The sequence below is a fragment of the Uloborus diversus genome, chromosome 4, assembly GCF_026930045.1.
Source record: "Uloborus diversus isolate 005 chromosome 4, Udiv.v.3.1, whole genome shotgun sequence".
NCBI classification, from domain to species: domain Eukaryota; kingdom Metazoa; phylum Arthropoda; class Arachnida; order Araneae; family Uloboridae; genus Uloborus; species Uloborus diversus.
The window spans coordinates 124260692-124280130 of record NC_072734.1 but is presented as its reverse complement, the minus strand read 5'-3'; the positions used below and the strand labels follow the sequence as shown (position 1 = coordinate 124280130).

At 31.4% G+C, this 19439-nt stretch overlaps 1 protein-coding gene across 1 annotated transcript; it reads right to left on the bottom strand.

Moving 5' to 3' along the window:
• Positions 1–517: 517 nt before the first annotated feature.
• LOC129220816 (rac GTPase-activating protein 1-like) lies at positions 518–19208 on the bottom strand. Its single transcript, XM_054855247.1, has 5 exons — positions 18989–19208; positions 6979–7084; positions 4595–4727; positions 2420–2525; positions 518–564 (listed from the first exon to the last, which is right to left on the bottom strand). Exons 1-5 carry the CDS (start codon positions 19206–19208, stop codon positions 518–520), a joined length of 612 nt encoding a protein of 203 aa, XP_054711222.1.
• Between the last annotated feature and the right edge of the window lie 231 nt (positions 19209–19439).

The window sequence follows — 19439 nt, the reverse complement described above, 5'->3', positions numbered from 1 at the left end:
CAAGACTCACAGCAAACACATTTTACATTAGTACATTAAACAAAATCGGTACCAGTGATCAAAACTTTAAGTCAAGAATTCAAAGGAAAAGCAAAAAAAGGTCTTTTCTGACTACATCAATGACACTGTACAGTTCGAATGATGAAGGTTTTGTCCCTGCCTCTTGAATTTAGTATATTTAGTACTAATAAAAGGGTAGAAGTTTTTGATGTCCAAGAGCTAGTAAAGAGATAAAAATTTACTCAGATAATGAATTTGGGGAATGAACCACTCATCAATTGCCGCTTCATTGCTGTGGACTCTTACTGGTGTGCTAAATTTATTTTAGCTACCAGTTTGTTGGCCTTCAAAGCTTCAATGACATCTGCCAACAGCTTGGTTATTGATTATTAAAGAATAATGAGCCCATAACAAATACAAACTGCAGTCTCTGAATGTGATAACCAGGTTATGCCATAGCCTTGACTTAAGTTGCTGCTTAATTAGTGGGAAAAGTGTGAGTACAAAAGGAATTTATTTAAATATAAGTAAGATTTTCATTAATTGAGCCTGTATAGGAAGAACCTAAAATTAAAAGATTGACACTAAAAAAATCTGCAATTTTAAAGTTTGAAAAAAAAATTAAGAGGTACCGTAAACACGGGCTACTTTGGCCCAGATCTTTAACTTTGCTCTCTCACACACAATAATTTTGTAACTATTCATATTTCCAAGCTGTGAAAACTTGTTTTACACATCTAGAGGTCTCTTAATGTAATTTTTGAATAGTAATCAGTTTATTTCCAAGTATTTTTACCCTTTATCAGTGTTTTTTATTTGGGGCAAAGTTACCCTTGCGTTTGGGTTACTTTGGCCCAAAGTGGTTTTCTCTATTTAAAATCGCTGTAGAACTAACTAGAGTCAAAGAAAAACTATTTATTTGAATGAAAAATACATTTGAAAGAAGTTTGAGTCATACATATTTGTTTTAAGGAAAGTTTTCACTATTACTATTTTAAATATGTGTGCATATTTAGTTATAGTCTCAGAAATTAGCGACCGAGAACAGTCATCTTTTCATCAGTTTTGGAGGTTGAATAATTTTACTAAGACAACACCATTTGTAAAACAAAGGGTCCCAAATTTTCAGTCACTTACAAAACTTTTTGGTGCATTCCATGCTCTCAACATTCGCTCTTTCTTCTCTTGCAGTTATGCAGATGCCTTATCTTTGGAAATCTGAGCTCATTCCATTTTACAATAATAAAATTCCATAAACTTTTTAACAAATTTAATAATATTTGTATTATGTAGATGCAACTCTGGGTAAACCTTTTTCTAAACCTTCTGCAACTTTTAATTCCTCTTCATCTTCCATAATGAAAGCCATGTAACTGAGCCCCGATGAATTGAGTCTTCAATCTCTCTATCCGTTGCCGAGAATTCCGGGGTTTTCTTAAGTTTTTTCTGTTTAGAGTCTTAATTTTAGCTATTCGTTACTTTTCCAAATCTCTGGCGGATTTTTTTCAAGTTTCTATGCTGGGTCAAAGTAGGTTGTGATTTTTAGGTTAAGAGAGATATGTTGACATTGTCAAATTAAAAAAAAAAAAAAAACCTAAACAGAAATGAGAAGTACAACTATACTAAAGCATAGAGTATTAAATAGTGCTCGTAAATAGATACTTAAAAATCTCTTAGCTGATGTAGAATTGCTTCTACATGGAGAAGTTTGAGAGGTTATGAAGCACATGTTAGCACAAGGAACTTAGAACCACTAGTGTTGCTTCTCGAGCAGAGCTAGAGAACTGCTTAGTATACATAATTGAGTGCTTGGGGATGCTCTCAAGAGGAATGTCAAAATGTGTAGCAAAAATTGTGCCCTGAAGGTTGGCAAAGGACGTTGTATCTTGTTATCCATTTGGGCCAAAGAAGGATCCTGAAGCCAAAGAAGCCCACGTTTATGATATGTTTCTATGCTCTTCTAAGTGAAAATAGACGTTTCTTGCAAAATCTAAAAAATTAGGAAGTATAAAGAAAAATTGGTAACATTTTATCGCATTTTTTGGGGAATAAAAGTGGTTAAAAGGAGAAAAACAAAATAAACATTTTTTGAAAATGATCGGACAAATTCAATTTTCTATCTTGTCTATAAAAAAGGTTTGTTTTAGCAATCATTTTATTGCAGGGATTTTTCTTGAAATTCCTATCACTGAAAAATCTTTTTTGGGGGGGAATTTCATTGTTTTGCTTTAAGTTCGTTAGACATTTACATGATCAGGGAGTTCAGAAGAAGGTATTAAATTCGGGATTCAGCTGAACGAATTGAGAGAGTTGGCAGCATGTTATAGATTTATGCTGCAAGTAAGTTATGAGAAGTGCAAAATAGTAGGGAAATATTTATTTTATTGAATCTATTGAAATAAGGAAAATAAAATCTCACCTGCAATTCTGTCTGGTGTCGTATATTTATTAACAATAACATCAGGTTCAATGTTCAGCAAATTTTGCCAGTAATCCGAAGATATTTGTAACAAAAGATGAACTGCCTGAAATATTTGAGAAATTGAAAAAATGAGTTTAGAAAAGGGTTCATATAATATTTCATTAGTTTTTCAAAGTTGCAGAACATTAGCTTATGTAACTAAAGCTTCAAGTGAAATCAAGTTCCACTATTCCTTTTATTTGCAGGGTTAGAAAGAAGAATAATGGTATATTTTAATTTAGTTTGAAAAGAGAGTTTATAATCACAAAGACCACTTGTAAAATATTTCCACTGGATCAATTTCTTCAAATAAAGGGTGCAGAGAAAGTTCCTATAATTTTGTTTAAAATGTTTTTATGGCGTTAAAATCATTTGTTGGCGATTTATTTGGCACATATTGCTTATTGGCATTAAAAGTGCTTGATATTCAATCATCTGTTTGTTAGTTCATTGAGTTAGTGAGCTATGAATTGTGAAAATGTGCGTGTTACTGTCATTAAATTACACAAGAAGGGAATGAAAACAGCTGATATTATTCGAACGACTGGATTCAAGAGTAAAACAGTCTATGATGCTCTGAAACGATACAAGGAGACTGGAGGGGACTGCTGACCGTCCACGGAGTGGTCGTCCAACCACTGCAAAATGCCTGGAATGAGATAACGGTGGATGCATGCGTGAGCATCGTCGGCAATTTCAGACTGCGGCCCTGTAAATGTATTGAAGCCCAAGGAGCCAATTTTGAACAATTGTTATAATTTTTTTGTTTATTGTTATTATTATTGTTTCAATAAAGAATTTTTATTGCTTTAACTTGTTGATTTGTTGAATTATGTGTTAGTTACAGCCTATTGAAATATCTAATAAAATTGTGGAACTTTCCCCGCACCTTGTATAGAAATGAAATTCATTTCAATTACATGCTCAGCTACAAATAAGTTCATATTGCATTCTAATGAACATTGCACCTTGATTTTAATACAAAATTTGCTTTTGCATATTGTGATGATATAGATGAGAGTATTTGTGGAGTTTTTAAAACAATATTGACGTATTGCATTGAAAGGAACAGATATACTTTCTTAAAACTCTTAATATTAAAAAAAAAAAAAAAAAGCTTAAACTTCTTCTGTCAAGTTTGGAGGTGCCAAGTTTGAATGAGATTTATCAGTAATCAAAATTTGCACGATGTTATTTTCTGGGGAAAACCAAAGTAGATGATAGTTAAAATTAATAATTTTAACCATTAGTAGAATATATTTCCAGTTGTTATGAAAAAAAGTTTTTGTACATGGTGTTAAGATAAACCTATACTACTTTATGCCCTGAGATTTAACATGCAAATAGTCTTTAAAATGATCTGATGCATCTCTAAGCAGGTATTTTAAAAGTAAGTATTGTAAATATTCATTTAATATTTTACCTATATTGGCCAACAGCAGACCCATGCTAAGCATTTGCCACCATGCAAAATTCAATAAAATCGAAAATTCGGAGAAAAGACTCTGATTTGGCAGAAGTCTTGGCAAATGGAAAATTCTCAGAAATTCACAAAAATAAAAAAAAAATTCCTCTCGATCCTCAAAATTATTTGATATTAAGTGTTTGGTAAATTTTAGTGTATGCTGCATATTTAAAATATAAACACTTGCATTTTTTAAATAAAATATTACTTTGTTTTCTAAGTTTCTTTAAAAAATTTTTTAAATTCAACTAAAATTTACTAAAGTTCAGTCTTTGGCAAAAACTTTTGGAATTTGGTTAGCAATCTGAAATCCCTAGCAAGGGCCCTGCACAGCATAGCTTCTGATGAAACTAAAGAAACAATAGATTCACCATCGAAGAGTATGATGGAATTTGTATTAAATGTCTAATATAATTTATTGAATTTTTGGGAAATTTTCAAGTAATTCCCTTTTTGGCTCAGAATCTATAAATTAAAAGGCCTGCATCCAAGATTCTAATTTCCTTTCCAGATTTTCTGAATCCTCTTGGTTTCAGAGACATAATTAATATCCTAATTAGTGAAGGTTTTCTTTACATGAAAAAAGTAATACAGAGCTAACATTTCAAAAAAAAAAAAAAAAAACATCACATCACATAAAACAATAATAAGATTTTAAACTATCATACTCTAGTTTGATATTCTGTTTCATTCCATAACTTTGATTCTGAGGGATCTTCAGTTGAATATCCTACAATGGTGGGGCCAAACACCTTAGACAGATTTTCTGCAGGCATCTTACACTGTGGATTCTCAGCAACTCTTGATCATAAAACAAAAAATATTAAAGACATTATTCACTTAAAAAAAAAAATAACATGTCACAGTTTTGCACAAATATAAAGACACTATATATATACAGTGCTGGCAAAAAAAAAAAAAAAAATCATTACACGTGGTTGGCAATTAAAAACCTGACATGTAAACTTCTTGTCATGATTCTATTTGGCATGCCCACGAGTGATTTGGCTAAATACCAAATATTCAGCCTACAGATTGTGGTCAAATAGAGATTGTGGCCAAATATTCGGTATTCGTCCAAATCACTAGAGAGCATAAGTAAAATTATGACAAGAAGTTTGCATGTCAAGTTTTTAGTTGCCAACTACATATATATATATATATATATATATATATATATATATATATATATATATATATATATATATATATATATATATATATGCAAATTGAATATATATTTTAAACCTGACTTTTTCATTAGGTACTTTTCAAACACGAGGTACATTAATAAATATTTTGGGCTTACATTTTATTTCTTTTATGCAAGTATTGAACAAATAAATAAAATATTGCAAAGGTTGTTTCTTTACTTACATCACTATTAATCAACATAGCATGATGTGCATCATCAATGTCAATGTTTTAAGAACAACATATTAAATGCAACGACCTACAATGCAATGAACAAGAGGATCTACAAATAATTTTCAGCAACTTTAAAATCAACATATAGAGGGCTCGACATCAAGCTCCTTCTTCTCATTAACTTGCATTTGTTATTCCTTAATGTTTTTAATTATCATTAATTTTACTGCAATAACTTTGTTCATTAAAAATTTTTGAATTAAATATTATTTTCCTATACAATGTACAGTTTATTTCATGATACTTGTTATAAATTTTTCTCTTTGTTGAAAGTTTTTTTCATTCCAATGAAATCTTGTTTACTTATACTGTGAAACTTGGATAACGCCTCTTATTCGAAGATTTTTCCTGTTTCCTTGAATTTCCCACGAGATCAAAGTTAGTTTTCTTAATTGAAATTTTGGATGATGAAAACTTTTTAGGTGATTCCATCACCAAAGAATTTAAGTTGCTCTCTACATTGCTTAACTGACTAACAAACTGGGTGTAAAATTTTAGTCAGTTTTACATTAGTACAGAAAATAGAAAAATTTTATTAAAGAATTTGGTGTAGTAGGGGGTCGATGATCTAGTTAAAATTCTTTCAGGGTGTTGATGCATGACAAAATTTGGCAAACCTTGGTTTAGGGCAATACATTAGAATAATAATGCAGTCACACCTAGCAGACTGCAATGGTGTAGCACAGGGACTGTCAAACTTTTATAATCATACACCTCTGAAAATTTGTTAATTATCTTATTGCATCCTGCCTCTCCCCTCCCCAATGTGTAGAAGAGGGAGAGGAGGGACCTTATACGTAACTTAAGTTATTCGTTTTCTTTTGTAAAAATATTTGCACGTAAATCACTGAAGAAGAAGTGTCTTGTAAAGCTTGCAAGAATATCGGAGTTTATTTTGAAATTTAAGTTTTAGTCTTAAGTCAGGGCACTGGATTCAATTTATTTCATTGTTTTGTTAATACACAACGAACATATTTGAAGTCAGATAGTAGTATATACAAGTTGAGGGATATAATTAAATCCAGAAATGCTGTATTACAAAGTCTTGGATATTTTTTTGCATAATATTTGTTTTGTCAAAAGTTTACACAGTTAAATTACTCAAATTTTCATTTTTCTACACTACATAGCTCAAGATTAAAAACACATTTAAATCAAAAATAATTTTTATTGCCTTGCTAATGATAAATTAATGATTGGATAGTATTGGTATTCATCAACCTATAAAGGGTTGAAATTTATAAATTTGATGATCCCTGGAGTAGCCTTTGATAAGTGAGCAAAGTGAGCTGAATGAAACTGCTGGCAGTTTCCACTACACAAAGCAACTGATAACAACTATTCAGAAGAAAAATAAATAGACACAATTCTTTCATGATCAAAATGAAAATTGTAATTTTAAAAAAAACCTGAAATTAAATTTACAAAAGTTAAATAATTTTGATATTGATGACAGCAAATAGAATGTATTGCACTTTGAAATAATTTTTATGATGAATTCATTTAAAATATCTCAAACTAGTTTTCATGAAAATAACTAGATATTTTAATTATTAGTCAATTAACAATGCTTAATGAGCTCCAAAAAGGGAAATACTCTAAAAAGTCATAAGAAACAACCTACCTTTGCAAATGTAACATCAAAAAAGCTAAAGTATCTTTATTAGGCTGTGGAAGTCCACTGACAATTTCATACATCATATTTAGACTTGCTGATTTATCTGCGATGTCTAAAAGGGAATAAAAATACAGATTAATGTAAATTTCATACAATTGAAAATCTGTAGAAATATTTTTTCTTAAATGTCAGATTACAGCTACCAAAATTAGCTAGGGACAATCTGCTGGTGTAAACTATTAATAAATACTAGTCGACCCGTGCGGAGCTCTGCACTGTGCTTTGAATCGTTTCATAAGGTATTTCGCTCTTTAAAAATTTCAAAGAAAGAACATTATGAATAAGAACCGAAAAAAGTAAACGGAAAAAAGTAAGCGCACAAGAGAAGGCATGTAATTTGAAGACATCAGTAACAAAACCTCCTTAAATAATTTGATCATTGCTCATCTTTTAATTGTACCTATTTTCAATGCAAACATAAATATCACAAAAAGTGTGGCTGAGTGACTCGTGAAAAAGCAGTAATTGTGCATGTGAAAAAACAGGTTGTGGCAAATACAGTCCTACCCATGTGAGCATCTGACGGAAAAAAAAAGAAATATTAAAGAGATATTTATTGGCACGGATTCGAACTGGCGCCATTCTGATTAACAACACGACACTCCAACAAACCTAGCGATTGCACCTTTCTTTTCGAATGCAAATCATTGAAGGAATGTGTAATGAAAAACAGCAAAAAAGCTTTTTGCCGAAAAAAAAAGATCATGCGTCTATTTTTTGTCATTAGCCAGCATTATATGATTTAAAATTATTTGTAAAACATGAAATTTGATTAAAGAATGAGGAAGATCTCACGTAGCGATTGAAACAAACATTCTAGAGAAGTAATAAATTCGATTGAAAATAAGTGTTTTTATTTTTGAATATTGAACAATTTCCCATAGCAGGCTGCTTTAACCATTACGGCTTAAATGCCGGCACATGTTTTTCTTTTCATTGAACAATTATAATTCAAAACAAAAACCAGTTGAACTGAGTCCGTTTTAAAAGTGTAATTTTTCAAACGTAGACAAAATGTTTGTTTTTTTTTCAGCCAAAAGCAGAGGAGTAGAAAACGATTTCTTACTAATGAAGTTGATAATAATTTTAATGTTTTATATCGTAATTGCACGAATAAATAATTAAAGGTTTACTGGGTGAAACACGTAGTTTCAATTTGGAGTAGTATTTTTTTCATTTGTACAAAAGGTTGAACACTGCTATTAGAAAAATCTATATTTCAGCATACAATGAAAATGTTTTTCAGCACAAAAAGGATTCCCTAGAGGTAAATCCAATACTTTTTTTATGCTTACACTATGCTTAGTGGTCTGGACGGAGTCAAAGCTTTAAAAAAGAGGAAGAAGACCCTTCGATTAACAGTCATAGTCCAGTCATTTAAGCTTAAAATAGGTAAGAATCTCAGAATTCGAGATACCCAGCTGTAAGTCTGTAAATACTTGTATATTGACACCCTAACAGTTGTCTCAAAACCTACATATGGTAGGGTGTACGCAACTATTAAATTTCAAGGTCAAAGGTCACAAAAATCGTTTTTTTTTGCACTTTTTTTTGTAAATGTCTCATTTCCTATGGGTTTTTTGCTATTTGTATTTATTATCAATATTGTAGAACACAAAATTCTCTACAAATTTTGTTTAAAAATTTTTTTTATACGATGAACCGTTTTCGAGATAGAGGGCGGAGAGCGCGCGGTTACAGGATCACTTCAGGTCAACCGGTGCCTCCGGTCGAAAACGCGCCATCGATAAATCAATGATTATAAATATTTGTCTGTTTCGATGAAACAATGGTTGCACCAGTTTCTCAAGAAAAATTCTCATCAAATCGAAATAACAAAGATATGCTCATTAATATGTTAATTGAAAAATTACAAGCTGCAAATATTGCTACTAAACAAGCCAGAGATGATGCGGATGTTCTTATTGTTGAAACTGCAATTGAAGAATCAAAGTCTGAAAAAACTGCAGTTATAATAGGACAAGATATTGATTTACTTGTCATTTTAATTGGGCATACACTGTCTTACAAACAAGAAATTTTCTTTAAAAAAGTTGGGAAAGGAAATGTAAAAACGGAGATATACTGGTCTAAAAGTTTTGATAATTATCCTCATTCTAAAACACATATTTTATTTCTGCACGCATTAAGTGGCTGTGACACAACTTCTGCGCTTTTTAAAAAGGGAAAAAAAATCATCTTTAAAAGTTTTTGAGAAACTGACAAATTTGGATGAACTAGCTGCAGCATTTGAGGAAGAAAATTGTTCGGCCCAGAGATTATTAGAGTGGAACTCAAACTTTATTGGCAGTCTATAATGCTCCGAAATCTGAAAAGTCTTGATCATCTTTGTTATATGCATTACGTCAAGTCTACAAAACTTAATAAACCTGTGCAGCTTTCAAATATTCCACCAACAAGTGCAGCTGCTCATCAACATTTCAAACGTGTATATTATCAAGTTCAAACTTGGTTAGGGCATGATTTGGAACCCCAGGTATGGGGTTGGGCAATGCAAAATGATTTTCTGGAGCCTATGACAATTTTACCACCTGCTCCAGAAGATTTGCTAAATACAATTTTCTGCAACTGCAAGAGTGGTTGTGGTTCGCGATGCGGATGCAGGAAAGCGGGCTTGCAATGCTCTTTAGCTTGTGGCCAATGTAATGGGCAAGCTTGTTTCAATGCTCTACCATATCAGAGCGACATTAACGAAGATGGAACCTTTGACCCCGAAATCATGGAAGAACTTGAGACAAATGTCGTTGAAGACCCGTGATAATGAAGACCCGTTTGACATTTACCAGCAACCGGAAGACGACGATGAAGAGAAAGAAGATGATTAAAATTATAAATTGTAGTTTTTGTACCCTTTATTCCATTTTTTTACTTTTAATAAAAATAAATGTATTGAATGATATTTTTTAATAAAAAGCTTAATTCATAATTTATTTGGGTTTTTTTCATCATGTAAGAACTTATTAATATTAATTAGGTTAAAATTCAAATATAATTCCCATATTTTCATTAACAATTCTGCAACTACATAGGCAGATAAGTGTTGTTAAATAAATTATTACTGAATAAAAAGTGAATATGTTAGGAAAAAAATGATAAAATATAATATAATAGTTAATAAAAATTGACAAATATTTATAATCATTGATTTATCGATTGTTCATCAACTATATATAGCGCGTTTTCGACCGGAGGCACCGGTTGACCTGAAGTGATCCTGTGACCGCGCGCTCTCCGCCCTCTATCTCGAAAACAGTTCACCGTATAAGAATTTTTTTTAAAAAAATTTGTACAGAATTTTGTATTCTACAATATTGATAATATATACAAATAGCAAAAAACACATAGAAAATGAGATATTTACAAAAAAAAAGCGCAAAAAAAGATTTTTGTGACCTTTGACCTTGAAATTTAATAGTTGCGTACACCCTACCATATGTAGGTTTTGAGACAACTTTTAGGATGGCAATATACAAGTATTTACAGACTTACAGCTGGGTATCTCGAATTCCGAGGTGAACTTACTATAATGACTGGACTATCAACTTATCTGAATAACTGTAGCCTGCATAAAGGAGTCGAAACACCAAGTAGCATTCTCACTGCATTTATTTTATTATGTGTGTTATTTGTTGTATGTTATAAGTACATGTTATGTGTAACATTAATGTAAATTTGCTATTATGTAGTACAACCAAGTCCCTTCTGCTTTTAAGCTTTATTAATAAATTTTTTTTAAAAAAAAACACACACACACAGGCTAATTTTAACTTTTTTTTCTTGCCGAAAGCGACGCAAAAAATTGGAAAATTGTATTAGAACTTTGCTTTTAAAAAAAATTTGCATAAGAACTAGAGGCTGCATCAAGGTTTTGCAACAGCAAAGGGCGTTTCCGAAAACTTGATTTTTAGACCGTAAGTCTATTTTTCGTCATAAGCCGGCCTGATAAGTTTTAAAATGAGGGGGGAATTTCTTCAAGAGATAAGAAAGATCTTGCATACTGACAGAAAAAAAATCCACAGAAATAATGTATAAAATAAGATATTGAAGAGAAATGTTTTTATTTTTGAAAATTTTTTACAATTTATTATCGCAGGCTGCTTGAACTGCTATAGCTTAGATGGCAGCACGTCTTCATCATTTAACAGCACGATTAAAATACGAAATAATTTGAACTAAGTTCTTTCTTAAGCGTAGCTTTTCGAATGTAGTAAAAATGTAATAGGCTATTTGGTTTTTTTTTGCAAAAAGAAGGAAAAAAAATATATTTTACCCTTGAAATTGAGGTAGTAAGTTTTTTATTCGTACAAAGAGTCAAAAACTCATTATAAGAATCTATATTTCAATATACGATTTAATATTTTTTTATAAACAAAAAACAATTCCATTGTAGTCTGAAATCTTAAACCTGATACTTATATCTTCGCTTACATTATGCTTTAATTTTCTTACCGGAGCCAAAGCTTTAAAAAAACAAAAAACAAAGCCTTACCATTAAGAATCAATATAGCTCCATGTTGCATCAAGTTTTCATAACAGCAAGGAGCGTTTCCATCTCATTGATTCTTTTCCTTCAAATTCGTTATTCATTGTTATTAAGTGTTCATGTAATGCGCGATATTTCTCTAATTTTTTGATACAGATTGCAGGAGCATGGGCCTGAACACTCCTTCTCCTGGTTACCAGTCGAACGCTCTGCCGATCAAGCTATTCAGCTTTGTTGGTCACAGTGCAAGTTAAAGTTATAAATTTAACCGAAAACCTCATTCTGGTTCTTTAAAACAGGTTTTACTGACAGAAAAAAAAAATTTTTAGACCGTGGGTCTATTTTTCGTCAGTAGCCTGTACGATAAGCTTTAAAATTAAGTGTAAATCAAAGAAATCGATCAAGAAATGAGGAAGATCTCGCATAGAAACAAAAAACAGGTTAGAGAAATAATATATAAGGATCTTTAGTTTACGCCAATGCTATTGATTTTCAGGCTTGTAAAATTAAGAGGAATGTCCCTCCTTCTGGAAAAAATTCCATACATGTAATATATTTCCCTTTAAACTAACAAAGCTTTGAATATTATTGTAACAAATTTTGGAAGAGTTTAATAAATCTAATCAATACATTTTTAAAATCCATCACATTGAAAGGTCAGTCTTTCACAGTCACACAGAAATTTTTGAACGATGGGACTCTATTGGGTGATAATGGCAGGGATTTCCTTTTAAAATTAAATAAATAACTAAACAAAATATAACAAGTATTAACCTAGAAATGCAAATAACAATGAAAATGCATATTTTTAAATATAGATTCGGGAGGGGGAAAATGAATGAAATAATATATAATAATAAGATTTGCATGGCTCAATAAGATGAAAAAAATACAATTTATAAATTATGCCTATTTTTATAAAATAAATTTTTAACTAAGGACACTTTCAAAAATTAACAATTTTAGGTTTCCCGAGAAATACGAGACCAATTGTTCTGTAACTTTTGTCACATAAAAGATATGCCCCAGCCATCATTTTTCAATAAAAATTAAATCCCTTATGCATTTAGGGATTATGCATAAAGTCTTTTTCAGGGGATATGGACGAGGAGTCCGCCCTTGCCGCCGCCCAGGAGGAGCACTGGCATGGAGGCTGATGGACCTCAAAAAGGATAGAACACAATTCAACGGCCAAGCAAAAACAATAAGTAATCACAACTGCTCAAAAGATTAGTAAGTAATAGTAAAGTATTTTAGTTCTAAGTAAATATTATATGATGAAAATTATTTCAACAAACAGCTGTTTTACCTACGACTTCCGCAATTGCTTGCCAAGATGCTCTGGTCATTAGAGGTTCCTTCAGTGCACGCAGAAATTCTTTTACAGTACTACACAGGGCATGTATGTCGTAATGATTCTGAAAATACCAATCAATAAGTAAAACAAAATTTTTGTTAGAATTAAGCTTTCTATTTTCTCTCAGTACGTGTTACACATTTAATATAATAACATTTTGATAATTAAGATAATAGAACAGATTTTAAATTCAGCAAAAAACTTCAAATTGAATTTCATAAGCATTAAAAAGTGGAATGAAAACCTACTAGACTTAATTGACATTAATATTAAGTTCTAACTGCTAATCACTAGCACACTTTTAAATTCTTGAAATGTGAATAAGTGTTTAACCACAGAAAGATTTCCCAAGCACAGAGTACTGCTAATCCTTAAAAAAGCTGTTCAGGAAGAAACTTTATCTATAATTAATCACCCTACAATATTCTCTTGTCTTGCATTTTCCTTAAGACTTAAATTTTGCTTCCCTTTTCCGGGTGAACCATTTATTGCATAGAACCTATGTAGTTACAGGTTCAGACTCCGCAAGTGATTATTATTGTTATAAAATCTCTCATTAGATGCAGTGTAGTTATGTGTACAGGAGTATCCATTGTTTCATATGATGAATTATTTAATAAATAACAGTGTACAAAAGTAAATTTGGGTACTTTCAAAAACAGAAATTGAAAGATTCAAAAATCAATTAGAAAAAATGGATCTTCAAATCATTAGAAAAAATGGAACTAATCAAAATGAACCCTACAGAAAAGAAAAGAGTTTGCATGAAAGTGAAAGTGAGTTTCAGCAAAATGACGAATTATGAAAAGTCTGATTCAGAAGAAAAGGTTTTTGTTAGCAGAAACAAAAAACAAGAAGTGATTAAGAATGAGACTTCGATTGCAGGATGTTAACCAATCATGATGTAAATTTTTAATATTTCAGTATCATATGACAAAATTTTTTTAGCTCACTTTATCATAGCAAAACGAGAAACAAAGTAACCCACGTCATTTAGAAGTTCAATTTATTAATGAAAGTAATACTTTTCTTCTACTTAAATACATTTGATGGGCTTGGGGTAAGAAAGTGATATGCCATATGATGTGAATTTTTTAGTAGGCAAATTTTCAACTTATAAAAAAATATTTGTGGCATTTTTCAAAGGTATTATACATTCTATATTCTGCAATACTAAAACCAAATATGTTTTTCTTCAAATGACATTATTCATCGTCATGTTTATATCAATTTTAGTTATGAGAAACAAAAATTTTGATCGAAAAGTCACTCCTTGTGGCTTGTCACATTTCTGTCCCGAGCCCTTCGTTTAGTTCTACCATTACATAAATACTCTACATTTATTTCATTTATCTGTATATACTACTTAGTTGAAATATGAAGTAACCTTAAGTTACATTATAATTAATTCAGTTCATATAACTCAGTTATTTCAGAATGCGTGTAAATCCCATTGGTTCTTGGTAGGATTTCCGCCCTATCTGAAACAATCTATTCATTTATATAAAAGATTTATTTTCAATAAAGGGCACTCAATTTCATCCAATACTTTCCTTCATTTCTTCATACAACATAAATGGAAATGAATAAGTAATTACAGAGGTAAGCTAGTGATACTTAATTTTTCTGAACTCGGATCTGAATAATTTTCAGCATGTTTTTTTTTTTTTTTTTTTTGCCAGCCTTATATGCATGAGCAATTTTGCTTAGGCTAGCAATTTAGCTTAGAAATTCAACTGAAACAAAATTCTAAAATTTTCAATGTTTTTTAAATTTGATAGTTTACCTTGGGTATTTCAACCAAACTAATTCCTTTTAACCAAAAATATGACCATTTAACAAAAAAAGCTCACCACATTCTGAGTTATTCTATACAACAGTATATTTTGCCATTCAGTTCACATTTTAGAGATACATCCCATTCAAAGGCGATATTTCGTATTTTCTCAGAATTTCAGAAAAAACTAACATATAAATCTAGTTTTCAGTATGTAAAAAAAGTATAGTATTAGTAGACACCATATTAATTTTATATTGAATGAATTTTGCAGTAATTTTTTTTTAAAAAAACAGACGATCAATTGTTTTTGTAAAGTAAAATGCAAGTGAAAAATACTTTCATTTTGGTGAAGTAAAAATCCTAAGTTGCAACAACAACAAATGAGATTTAAAAACTATCATTCTTTTCCCCTATCAACTAAAAGAAGAAAAAAACACCCCTGAGAAGAGTGATATCTTTACTAGTATTATAAAGAGAGAGGGCAGATTTTTGTGTGTTTATGTTTGAGGTAATCTCCGGAACCACTGCGCCTATTTGAAATAATCTTTCACTATATGAAAGGTGCTTTCTTACTGAGTAACATAGACTATAATACGAAAAAATCCGATAAAGTTCTTTTTTTATTCAAATTTACGCCCAAATTTCACGTAAATTGCCTATTATTGGCTATTAAAGGGGTGAAAAATTACTTGCACACATTAATATTATATATCGCTAAAAAGGGCTGAATTTTCTGCGTTCTAAACAACTTATTTCAATGCTCTAACTTAATTACGGCAGAGGTAATTTGCGTTTTTAGCTCGAACTTTTTTACGCTTAGCTGAAATTTAGGCATTACTTTCTTCGTAACATCTATCAATAAAAAGTGAAGGAATTGTCCCACAGTTTTCTTTTTGACAGCATTGGAAAAAGGGAGATTTTTTACTCCAGATCTTTCTTGACCTATGGTCGAAAAAATAAGCTTCCATCTTCAAAGGAAAAAAGTTACAAGCGTTTTTAAATTGATTTCGAAATATGTCATTTTGATTCAGGTTGTCAACCATTTTATTTTAGCGTTTCCATGGTTACGCTTTTTGAATCCATTGTTTATTTTCTTATTTTGCATCCGATTTCTTAAACTTATTTTATTTCATGTTTCCATGGTTACGCTTTTAAAATCCATCTTTCGCATTTTAATTTCTTAAAAGTATTTTAATATCTGTCGTCATTGTTTGGAAGGGTAATTTTGCATGGTGTTTTTCTTTATTTAAGTTATTCTTTAAGTTATTAAGTTATTCTTTTAATTGTTGAATATTTGTCACTTCACACAATTTTTGCTCTCAAGGTAGACCGGGCAAAGCCGGGCAACGCAGCTCTTAATATATAAAGATTTGAAAGCTACTGTTAATGTGATTTTATACCTTTTTGTTTGTTTGGCGAAACATTTATTATCGACAAAGAAAAAACATCCGCTTCACTCACAAAAGGGCTGGGTCCCGGTAGCGTGGTCGCTTGGCACCTTAGGCGCTGAGCAGTAGAGTGGGCCGAAATAAGCTGAAAATTTTTTTTTTTTCGAAATCAATTTTTGGATAGCGCGCAAAAGTTGAGTAGTGAGCTAGTTAGCACTCACAAAAAATTTCTTGGATATTAAAAAATATCTAGCCGGCGCTATTTGACACTGAAAAACGGAAAAAAAAGAGAAAAATGAATTTTTGTCGAAATTTTTCTTAAAAAACTAAATTCCAAATATTTTGCTGGAATGCACCGAAAATGCTATATAATGAGCCAGTTCAAGCCCATAAAATATTTCACTGATTTTAATGAGCATTTAACCACTCCTTTCCGACATCAAAAATTGGAGAAAAATGAAAAAAATATTGAATTTCTTTAAAAACCAATTTGAAAATTATTTTTCAAAATTAAATCATAGACTAATTAATTAAATAGCGCCATTAATCATAGTAATTATTATCACGCAATAGTATCATACATTTTCGAGAACTACATATATAGATAATAAAATTTTAAAAAAGAAATCTTCAAATTTGATTTATAATAACTCATGCATAATAAATATTATTTTTCGGAATAATATTGTCCCTTGTTATCAAATTATGGAAGTTCTTTCCTAGCTTGAAGTTTAGCACGAATGTATCCATCTCGTGCAGTTTCACCACGAACTTTTATTGCAGCTTCGGTTATTAGTTTCACACAACGTTTCACAGCTTGCGTGTGACAGGGAAATTTCTCGAAAGTAAACTCTGCAGAATGTTCTTTGCACATTTCTTTCCATTGTTGGTCTTTTAGATGCATTGCAAGAGGTGGCTCTGTTACAACACAGTTTGCCCAATCAACTAAATCAACGGCTTCAAAATTGAGTTTAGGACGCTCAAAAAATCATACACCGTTCGAGCTTTCGTCTTCTTATTTCTACAGTTCAGAATGCGCCTAACAGCTAATTCCCGAATGTATTTTCTTGAGTCAAACAACATTGTTTACAGTAGCTGTTCAGGATGAGCGAAATATGCATTACTTGAGAGAACTTTGAAAATTATCTCCTTATCGTTGTCTGGAAACTGCCTTGCAAGAGAAATCATTTTCCAAAATTCGGTTTCATTTTTATTTCAAACCACATTGGAGCATAAACTAAAATTACATACTTTACAAGCATTGTAAGGTTTTCTGATGGAGTGGGAGTGCCTATATACAAGCGTAACAAACGGTTTGTAGTTGTCAGCCATCGCGCATGACTGACTGAGTTTGCCTGGGCTACTGTCAGCCACGCTTGAAGAACAACTACCATCTTTTACGGCAAGACAGATTCTATACAAATATTGTTGTTCAGTACTTAAATTTTTTATATCTTCCATGTCCAAAACCAGAAGATTGCAGTCAATTTTATCAAATTTGACCACCAGATTTTTTTCACAATCTCTAAGAAGTTGTCCGATAGCTCCAGACACAAGAGAGGACCCCTTTCATTGCTTAATTCCCAGCTGTGGAGGTGTAGAATTACAGCATTTCTTGTCGGTGGGTTTTGTCTCTTAAGTGGGTCATAAAGTCGAGAGGAAGAAATGGCTTGAGAAAAAGAATACTTGCGTTCAATTCATTAATCAGTTTAAAGGACTTCAGAGGATTCACATTTTTTTAATATTCAAGGGCTCTATTTGTCAAATATATATAAAATAGTTATAAAATAATCTTAGGAATAATAGAAGTAGTTGAGCGCCGTTTATTATCCAGGAGAAACAATTGGAACCGAAGATTAAAAAATTAGCATCTTATGTAACTATTTTTTATTTGAGTGTGTGCATTTTTAAAAATTGGCGTATAAATGTCGCATAAAATTGATTGAATTTTCACTGTTTTTTCAAAATAACGTATTGCGTAACATTTCAGTACTTACTTATTTCGAAACTACTTTTCTTTTTTTTTCATTTTTCCAATGTTTCAGTCTTAAAGGAGCGTAGCTAAATATTCTACGATATGTATAAAACTCTTTGAGGATTTCAACTAATTGACTGACAGATACTTCTAATGTTTGCTAAAACTAGTTTCAAACTTTTATTTTCCACCCCCCCTTTTTTTTTTTTGAAAAAAGTGCATTTTTGCCCTTTTTTTTTAGGTTTTCAAGGTCAAATAGCGCTGGCTAAATATTAAACAAATTTAGCGAAATTTTTTATGGGTATTAACGGGCCCATATAGCAACTTTTCCGCACTATCCAAAAACAGATTTCCAAAAAATGTTTTTTCGGCCCACCCTACTGAGCAGTTCAGTCTAGGATTATTGTTTTAAAGCAACCGTAAATGTAATTCATTGTTTGGGCGATTTGTTTTGAAAGAAAAGAAACTTTTGATTTGTTTTTATAAGATGTGTACGCATTTTATACAAAGAAAAACGAACATTTCACATCAGAGGGGGAGGGGGCGTCAATTTTTTTTATTCAACGGACTTCCATTAAATTTTTAGCATAGGCATCGCTGTGTGGATACTGCTAGTTTTCAATAAAACTGTGTTCTCAAATTTAAAGCAAAATTTCCTATGACTTACAATATCTCATGAGACAAAAAGGTGGTACATCTGAACACACAATAACAATTACTACACTGGCACAAGGTAATGAATTGTAAACTAACTTCGGCCATACAAGGTTTTCATACTTTAAGGTCATTTCAAATATTGTCAGAAAATAATGGAATAAGTTGCGAAAAGCTACCACATATGATATAATTTACACACAGTAAACACCTGATTATCAGCGGAATGCACCATTAAAATGAGGAAATCATTAAATCGGGTATCGTTAAATCAAAATTATCTGAATTCGTAAGTAACTTACAAGACGAGGAATATTCTTTGATTTTAAGAACTTCTGCATCAATTCCTTAACTTCTCGATCACTTCCAGGAACACGATAGAGGCCCACTTCATTCATACCACGTAATTCTATTTCATTCAGACAGTGGATTATCAAAGACGGTATCATTGGAGGAGTGGGTGACACATAATCAGCAATAGTTCCCTGTAAGTAATCAATAAAATACTTCAGTATCATTAGTTTCGAGATTCAGTGATAAAATGGAACTCCAAGGGCGAAATAGTTTCTAAAAATGCAATGGTTTTGCCATGAACTTTTCCCCAAGTTTTATAGTTGTCACAAGCAGCCATTAGTTGTGAGATACATTCAGGAACACTGAAAATAGTGCCCTAAGAAAGAAGAAAGGGACAACCGCGAAACTTTGCATATAAGAAGAGTGATGACTGATATGCAACTAACCCAAGTTTG